Genomic DNA, 9,177 nt, shown 5'->3' on the forward strand with positions numbered 1-9,177 from the left:
GTTAATAAGGAAAGGACTAACCTTCGTTAGAGTTTTGCCCTCATCCTTATGACTAACGATTAGATATAGTGGAGTTGGAACGTTCATATTTTCAGCTCATACTTTTTCTGCTCATACTTTTTCTTCCACTTTCCTTTGTTTGATATACGATTCATTTTCAGAATCTGACAACTGTCGCTTTTTCTCTGGATCGTTGTCTCTTACTCCGAATTCTTGCCCTAAGGGTGGGGTGGTTTGAGTTTCAATAGATAAGTTCACCAGCGCATCGTGTTTAGTAGTGCGGGCCGATTCACCGGGAGCGGGCATGCCCTCGGGTGTCCCAAAAACCGTAGCTTGGGGGACTACCCTACCTCAGTTCCCCGAGGCCCGGTTTCCATCGATTACCAAGTCGGGAATACACGCACAACTTGGACTAGCACGTGGCAACAGGGGCTCCGACACCCCTGCCTACTGAACACTTCCTGACCAAGGACCGAAGTGGCTGGCTTCTGAACCAGTACATGACTTACGCCTCGGCAGAGACAAGCTCACATCAGCTCTCACCGACACCAGATAGGGCATCTAGTACCGGCTTAAGCACTCCCAGCGAGCCATGTACTGGAACGGTCAGAGGACGGGTACTTAAAAGACCCTGGAGGGGGATTTGGTAGGAATTAGGGAATGGTTAGGTGGGAAGAGGCAGTTTAACGTCATACCCAGGACGGTGCCTATGACAGTGAGTATTTTACTTTCTCATGTTATACTGATCACTAATATTACAACGTAAACTAATTAGACTTAGCAACAAAATTACAATAATTAACTCAATACTCAATTTGTCATAGCAGAAACCTTCTTTAAGTCAATGTAATTTAATATTAGTTTATAAAAGGGTTCTTTTTTTCAGGTTTGTTACCAATATCTGAGGCAAAATATGTGGATTTGAACCACTTAAAACAATTTTGTATGGAAAGAAGAGCTAAAGAGTACTACAGCAATTTACCACATGGAGAAACTTGCAAGAAAAAAAGGTCCACAAAAAATAAATGATAGACAAACTCAGCTAATATTTGTTTTAAACAAATTTCATTGTCAAATTTACTGCATAGATTTAATACACAATAAAGCATAAAATAAAGTGTTATTTGTCTCTAGTGGTTTTCCTTATAACCAATATGGTTTGTTTTAAGTTAACCTAGGTTGTTGGACAAAGAAAATTTTTTCCCCTGTAAAATTGGTACTTGTTGTTGAAAAATCCGACGTTACTAAGCAACAATTGTTACTTGAAGCAATAATACCTCACAATTATTTACTATATTTGTGTGATCTATAAGTTTATTGTACTCAATATGAAAACTTATATAAATTTCTAACAATTACACGGCATTTATAGCGTTTTCAAACTTCAAATTGATGTCCTGTAAAGTTTTAAAAAGTGGACAAAGTACATTTCCCCCCTGGGCTCTTCAATTTATAGTGAGCATTATTGACGAATGATTTGCTGCTAAACAAGTTGCTCCTGGTGGTGGTGGGGATAATAGGGGACTGAGAGGGCTTGAAAGATTACCTGACAACAAAGTAAAGACTTGTAGGGTCTGCACAAAAAAGGACCAAGATTATGCAAAATCAAGAAAGAAATCCAGATTGGTATGCAGTTCGTGTCAAGAGGGCTGTCATTCTGTGTGCTTTGGAAAACATATCTGTAAATAAGTTCCGAGTGAATATTGTGTATATAGTGTAAATATTCCAACTATTTTTTTTTATTATTAGGACTAAGACCATCTATGTCATGTACTGATCTGCAGTGGACTTAGAATGCAGTGTAAGTAGTTTTCAGTTCCATGTACTAACGTGTTCCCTGCATGTTTTAGAATTCGCTATATTTTGAGCTGTTATTGGTAAATATATTATCATATATTTCTTTTATTTATAAATCTAGGATTATTATTTTTTGTCCATGTTCTAAATAACATATGTAAATAAAAAATACGTTTGCCACAGGTAAAATGTTTAGTTTTATCTGTTAAAAAAATTGAAAATGATTTTAACGTTATTTTTGGTTATATATGAGATTTGAACACGTGAGAGTAATACTTGTACAACATGCATATCCAGTAAGTGAAGTGAATAAAAACGAGAATATTCTCAGAGAATTATCTCATTGCTTGGAGTACTTTCTCTCTAAACGGAGTGAATAAAAGTGAGTCCTACCCAAGGAGAATATTTTTCGTCTTAGTGAGTATGATCCGGAAAACTTGAGAATATTCTCAAAAGAGAATATTCTCACTTTTGCTTCACGGAAAATTTACTTGCTTTCCTGTTGTAACTTGAAAGCACATAACTCCCCTCCACACCGGTAACCCAGCCTCAGTCACTGCTGTACTCACCGCTTGGGTAACACGCATCTGACATGTCCTCGAGTGATGAAGATAACCACGATGTCGCAAAAAGGTTTGATAAGGAGCTCTTTGTCAAAATTTTGGCTGGGAACTCAGTAATACTAGACAAATCCAAGATACCGTCGATGATTTCAGTCAAAAAAGAAGCTTGGCAGATAGTTACCGACACTTATAACAACGCTAGTGGAAACCAACTGACCCCTACACAGCTGTCCAAAATGTTGAACAATATGAAATCAAGGATTAAAAAGAAGACCGATTTAAAAGCCCATAAAACTTTCCAAGTGGGAGGTACAATTCTTGGAGTCACTGAATGAAAAAGAAAACCCTGTATTTTGTAAAGTCCCGGGGAATACGGCAGTTGGGGTTAGTGCAGCTACTAATATGGATATATGTAATGAAAAGCCAGGTCCATCACTTCAACAAATACCTACAACAAACAAAGGTAAAGAAATGCCCGAAAAAATCAGGAAAAGTACAAAAAAAGTGTAGGAATATGAGAATGATCAAACTAGAGAGCTATCAACTCCCCAGTTACAACGCATAGATCTACTACAACAAATGAAACTCAATGAAATGAAACTGGAACGAGAGAAAATAAAATTAGATGAATTGCAGAAAAAACAAGTTTGTAGTAAATCTACACAAACTTCTACAGATACTTGTGGTTATGTGACCGTTTTTGAGAATTTATAATAAATAAACCCATTCCTAAATCCTGTGTCCCTACAAAAAAAAACAATTTAGTACAAGTTGTTCTTACGCCAAACTTGTTAGGTTTGAGCTAACAATAAGCATTTTACTTGGTCGCCTGTTGTAAATTACGTATTTGTTATCTGTCAGTTCAGGCAGATGACTGCATAAGATTTCAGGTTTGTGTTACATGTGTCTTGCTTGTAATACGGAGATACTTGACACAAACCTGTTGCTAACTCATTAAGGCAATACATAGGTCCAAATGGTGTTTGCTTATAAAATACAATGAATTATTAACACAAAATTATTTCTCAAACCATTTAATTTTAACAAGGTTGAATAATTATTACAATTTTATAAACTCTGGTCTTAGGGACGTTTGAATACTCAGGGAAATTCTTATTGTATCACAACTTTGTTATTGCGTTTTCGACTTGTTCAACTGCAACTTGCTCACCTTCCAACAAATTTCCGTTGAAATCGTCCTCAATATTATCGTTATCAAACATATTCAAATGCTTTCCCACATTGTGTAAAACAGCACAAGAGATTATGGTTTTTGGCACTCTGTCTAGGGAAACCCTTATACAATTTCCTAAAACTGGAAATAGTTTTTTTAACTGTCCAAAAACTCTCTCTATAACTACCCTTTCCATCGCGTGTTGTAAGTTAAAATTACGCTGTTGTTCATTTTGAGGAGGCTTGTAAGGTGTTATCAACCAAGGTGCGATGCCATATCCTGAATCCCCCAATAGACAGGCTGTCACCAAATTGAGAAATAACTTCTCTAACTTGACTTCTTCGCCACATCCTAGCATCATGCACACTACCAGGACACTCAGCACCTATGATGGTATTTTTTTCATTTCTATCACAAGTTGCTTGGACATTTATACTCGGATAACCTTTGCGGTTTATGTACCGAGGTATGGCTATTAAATAACGGGACTGATATTGTAAAAAAAAAAATATTTTCATTTTAAACATAATTACTTATTATCACCTTCAATATACACCCCTTCTCTATCCCTGCAACGCTCCATGCGAATTTTCCATTGTTGGAAACAATGCTGAAAGTCATCTTCTGTCAACTCTTTCAGGAGTCTTGCCGCTTTTTCTTGAACAGCTTCTACGGATTCAAATCTCGTACCTTTCAATGCAGATTTCACCTTAGGAAAAAGATAAAAGTCGCATGGTGCTAGGTCTGGCGAGTAAGGTGGATGTTCTAACACTGGGGTGCTGTAATTGGTCAGGAACCGCTTCACAGATAACGCGGAATGAGCTGGCGCATTGTCTTGCTGCAAAATCCATGATTTGTCCTTCCACATTTCGGGTCGTTTTTTTCTTACTCTTTCACGTAGTTTATTAAGTACCTCAAGATAGTAATGTTGATTAATTGTTTGACCTTCAGGAACCCAGTGAAGGTACACAATCCCACGAATGTCGAAAAAAACAATCATCATTGCTTTAAATTTTGACTTGCTCATTCTTGCTTTTTTGGCTCTCGGTGAAGTTGAGGTCTTCCAATGCATGGGTTGGCGCTTCGTCTCCGGATCATGAGTAAAAAAACCACGATTCATCACATGTTATTATTCTTTCCAATAAATTTGGGTCATTTTCAATGGCATTCAATGGCAGTCCGTACAAACATTTTTAGGAGCTGCTTGTTGATCAATCGTAAGAATTTTTGGTACCATTTTTGCACCCACTTTTCGCATGTTCAAATTGTTATGTAAAATTTGCCGTACACATTCTTTATCAATGCCTACAGATTCAGCAACTGCACGAATGCTTAATCGTCGGTCAGACCGAATCAAATTAGCAACTTTTTCGACATTGTCTTCCGTTTTTGATGTTGAAGGACGACCTGGCCGCGAATCATCTTCCACGTCTTGTCGACCATCTTGAAAACGCTTAAACCATTCAAAAACACGAGTCCGCGATAAACATTCACTGACATACACTTCTTTTGTAAATTATAGGTTTCGGTAGCGGTTTTTCCAAGTTTAACGTGAAATTTAACAACAATTCGTTGCTCTATTATTACGCTAACCATTTTTCCAGCAAAACAAAATAACAACACTTACATAAATGAAGGTTATGACACAACGATGTTGTTTACAGAAACGAGACTAACTGCATTCTGAAGAGGAAGTCTCAAACTACACAGCTGTTGGTCATTGTTGATTGGCGCATGCGCACTCGTTCCACTGCAGCGTCAGTCCCGTTATTTAATAGCCATACCTCGTATTCAGATTCATGTAAAGTTGGTTTATTTATTTAAATTTGAGTACAGTCGAGTGCACCTATCACTGTCGGAAGATTAAAACGGGTCTGCCACAATAATTTTGCATCGTTAACTTCTTGTATTGTATTTGGGAAGTGGATCCAGTTTGGAGCTTTTTCTACTATACTATCCATAACTGCATTAATGGTTTTACATATCGTTGTCCCATGTACTCCTAAGTCCTTAGCGATGCTACTTTGAAAACCAGGATCACCAGTGAAACGTAGAAAAATCTCCATCTTCTTTCTAGGTGACAGAGCGCCACCTCGAGTCTCATGACTTTCCGGTAAAAATGCTTGAGTAAATTCAACACTGTCGTTCTCAAACCTCAAAAGCTCTCTACACTGTCCAACTTCTTTCTCTGTATACTTTAGCTCCACGAACATTCATGAACATCGCCATGACGACTTACTAAAAGTGAGCATGGGAACGATGAGACTCCATATTATTAGAGAATATTCTCTTACTCGGAGTAACAGCTCAGTTTTATTCAACTACATTGTAAGAAAATACTCACTTACCAGAAAAATCTGAGAAAATACTCACCGTGAGTAAATTCTCCGTTTTAATCACTTCAAACTGAGATTATTCTAACAAAATTGTGAGTTTGAGCATTTACACAGTTTTATTCACTTCACTCATGAATTGTATTTCTTTTTAGTGGGACACATATACCTAAACATTTTGACACATATTTCACAACAATATCTCTTATATGAGTCAAGGTATGAATTTTTCCTAAATGTCTGTAAAACTAGTATAAATGACATTGTGCAGTTTTGGCACCATGTGCTATATATGCATGTGAACATTTTAGAAAATGTAAATTTTTGGGTTGGTCCTCAAAGGGTTAAAAGAAAATTACTATAAAGAACTGATTGAAAATCATCTAATACAAAATCAAAATGGAATTTTTAAAACATATTTGTAAATAAATAAAAAAAAACTTTGTGGATATACTGGTGATTAAACACAATGGATAAATTTTTTGCAAATATTGGTCAGAATTGGCATCCAAACTTCCAGATCTAGAATATGAAAAAATTTAAACAAATTCAAACTCTATATAACTCTTTGAAATTACCAAATTAGAAATTGAGAACAAAATTAAACTTTTCAAGAATGACAAAGCAAGTGGATCAGATAAAATTCCAATCAAACTAATCAAAACCCTTATTTATCTATTAAGTGAACCGTTAGCATATATTTTTATTTTATCTATTGAAACGGGAATTTTTCCCGATAATCTAAAAATAGCAACAATCAGTTCAATTTACAAAAGTGAAGGAATCTTATCAGATCCATCAAATTTTCGTCCAAATAGTTTATTACCAATAATTGGCAAGATATTTGAGAAATGTTTACATGAGAGAATATATCGTTTATTGGAATAATACAACCTTACTATCAAGTAAACAATTTGGTTTTAGAATTAACATACCGTAAAATGGGGTGAATAGCAACACTGGGGTGAATAGCAACAAAACTTCCGAAAATCTTTTACAAAATGGTAGAAAGGCACAAAACTGATAATCCACCGCGGGATATTTTTTTTTGAAGCTGCAAACCTTGAAAGTTACAGGGAAAAATAACGTTGTTGTGTTGGCATCACTGTACTGCTGTGTATTGAAGACGACACATGTGCTTTTAATAACCTCAACAATTGAATCTTTCTAAACTTCTCATGTAAGTACCAAACTAAGTTCTTTCATACAACCAAGTAGGTTTTTTTATTGTGCTAAAACATCTATGAGATCAATTACAGGAGTTAACAAATCTATCTATTCTGAAACATGTTGTTCAATAATTTTTAGGTTATCATGTCGGATATTTTTAAATCACGGGGTGAATAGAAACAGAGAATTGTTGTGTTTCTTTTCACCCCACGGATTACAAAATTAGATAGTAAGGTTATAAAATTATATATATATACAATATTTTGGTGTTGTTTTAGTGCTTGTTTACTGTCTCAGTTAGTATGGAGTTATATAGTATGCTTAAAATTTAGGCTACTATGAATGTTACTAAAAGTAACCAATTTTCAACAGGTCTAGGCCCAGGTAACCTAAATTAAATCTCAGTACCTACGGTACATATCTTTCTTTCTCGTTTTAACAACTGTGTAGTAATGTTTAACATATATTACGTATCGTACTGTACATATAACATACCCATGTGTGTATGTTTAACATATGTACGGTAACTTAAGAAACATTTTTATGTTCGATATGAAACATATGTTTCAAGCACATTTTAAAAACAATTAGGTCTAATACAAATGTTTTTTTTCCAGCATGCCGAGAAACTATATATCTCTCAACAAACATAAAAAACACTCGGCTGAAGACTTAAAAAGGGCTCTGAGTTTAATAAATGATGGTATGAGCTTAAGAGTGGCGGCAGATTGCTCTGGCATTCATTACAGTGTGCTTTATAGACACATGAAGAAAGGTAGCGAGATGAAGAAGAAGGGGGGACAAACTGTATTGTCAGAAGAGGAAGAAAAAATTATTGTTGACAGACTAAAAACAGTCGGTGAATGGGGTTACCCGATTGATTCGATCACTCTACGGCTGTTGGTGAAAGAATATCTCGATAGGCGTGGAAAGACAGTGATCAAGTTTAAAGACAATCTTCCAGGAAAAGATTTTGTGTATTCGTTTCTACAACGCTACAAAGCTCAATTATCTTTCCGAATGTGCCAAAACATCAAACGGTCTAGGGCAGCCGTAACACCTGAACTCATCAATGAGTATTTTGATAACTTGGAAGTCGAGTTAAAGGATGTCCCTAAATCACACATTGTTAACTACGATGAAACTAACCTGTGTGACGACCCTGGCCGAACAAAAGTAATAACAAGGAGGGGCTGCAAATATCCTGAAAGAGTAATGAACTCGACCAAAGCGTCAACTTCTGTGATGTTTGCTGCGTCAGGTGATGGAACCATATTACCACCATATGTGGTATATAAAGCTCAGCATCTTTACGACAGCTGGAGGGAAGGAGGTCCAGCCAACTCCCGGTATAATCGTACTAAAAGTGGATGGTTCGATTCCTTCTGTTTTTCAGATTGGGTTGAAACTGTGGCCTTACCTTACTTTAGACGGTTTGATGGTGTGAAGTATCTCATTGGGGACAACTTGTCCAGCCACCTGTCACTAGACGTTATAAAAAAATGCAACGAGAGCAAAGTTAAGTTTATCTTTCTACCGAGCAACTCAACTCACATAACCCAACCACTAGACGTCGCATTTTTTCGACCGCTTAAGATATCATGGCGCGCTATCCTCAAAGATTGGAAAAATGGGCCAGGTAGGTACGAGGCTACTGTCCCGAAAGATAAGTTCCCCAGCCTCTTAAAAAAAGTTTTTGAGACTTGCAAACCTGATAACATTATATCAGGTTTCAAAAAGTGTGGAATAATCCCTATAAACCGCAAACCAGTGTTGGCAATGCTTCCAGGTTATGGCGTTTCCGATAGCGCTGCCGTGAGTTCAGCCCAGTCGTCGGCTGCCGATACACCTGGTACTGTATGTGAAACACCTATTGAAGCAATTGATTCTTGTTTCAAAGAGCTTTTGCAACAATTGAGGCAAGGTGACTCCCCAAAACCGAGGAAGAAAAGAGTGAAGGTTTCGGTAGCAGCTGGGAAGAGTGTCGGCGTCCAAGATTTTGTTGAGATGTCTGAAGATAATCCCGAAATAGTTGACCAAGCTGGGACTAGTACCGGTACCAGTACCGGAGTTAGGAAGGCAGGCACCAAGATTACAAAAAAAAACAAAAAAGAAGGCAACCCAACCATCATCGTCTGAC

At 36.8% G+C, this 9,177-nt stretch overlaps 2 protein-coding genes across 2 annotated transcripts; one reads left to right on the forward strand and one right to left on the reverse strand.

The window, feature by feature from the left end:
• Positions 1 to 2,728: 2,728 nt before the first annotated feature.
• On the reverse strand, positions 2,729 to 5,499 carry LOC124370418 (putative nuclease HARBI1). Its single transcript, XM_046828703.1, has 3 exons — positions 5,369 to 5,499; positions 4,305 to 4,333; positions 2,729 to 3,919 (listed from the first exon to the last, which is right to left on the reverse strand). The coding sequence occupies exons 1-3, from the start codon at positions 5,493 to 5,495 to the stop codon at positions 3,482 to 3,484; spliced, it is 594 nt and encodes a 197-aa protein (XP_046684659.1). The 5' UTR covers positions 5,496 to 5,499; the 3' UTR covers positions 2,729 to 3,481.
• Positions 5,500 to 7,802: 2,303 nt separating this feature from the next.
• Positions 7,803 to 9,176, forward strand: LOC124370419. Its single transcript, XM_046828704.1, has one exon. It carries the CDS (start codon positions 7,803 to 7,805, stop codon positions 9,174 to 9,176), a length of 1,374 nt encoding a protein of 457 aa, XP_046684660.1.
• Position 9,177: the final 1 nt, after the last annotated feature.

This window comes from Homalodisca vitripennis, unplaced genomic scaffold, assembly GCF_021130785.1.
Source record: "Homalodisca vitripennis isolate AUS2020 unplaced genomic scaffold, UT_GWSS_2.1 ScUCBcl_124;HRSCAF=1272, whole genome shotgun sequence".
Lineage (NCBI taxonomy): Eukaryota > Metazoa > Arthropoda > Insecta > Hemiptera > Cicadellidae > Homalodisca > Homalodisca vitripennis.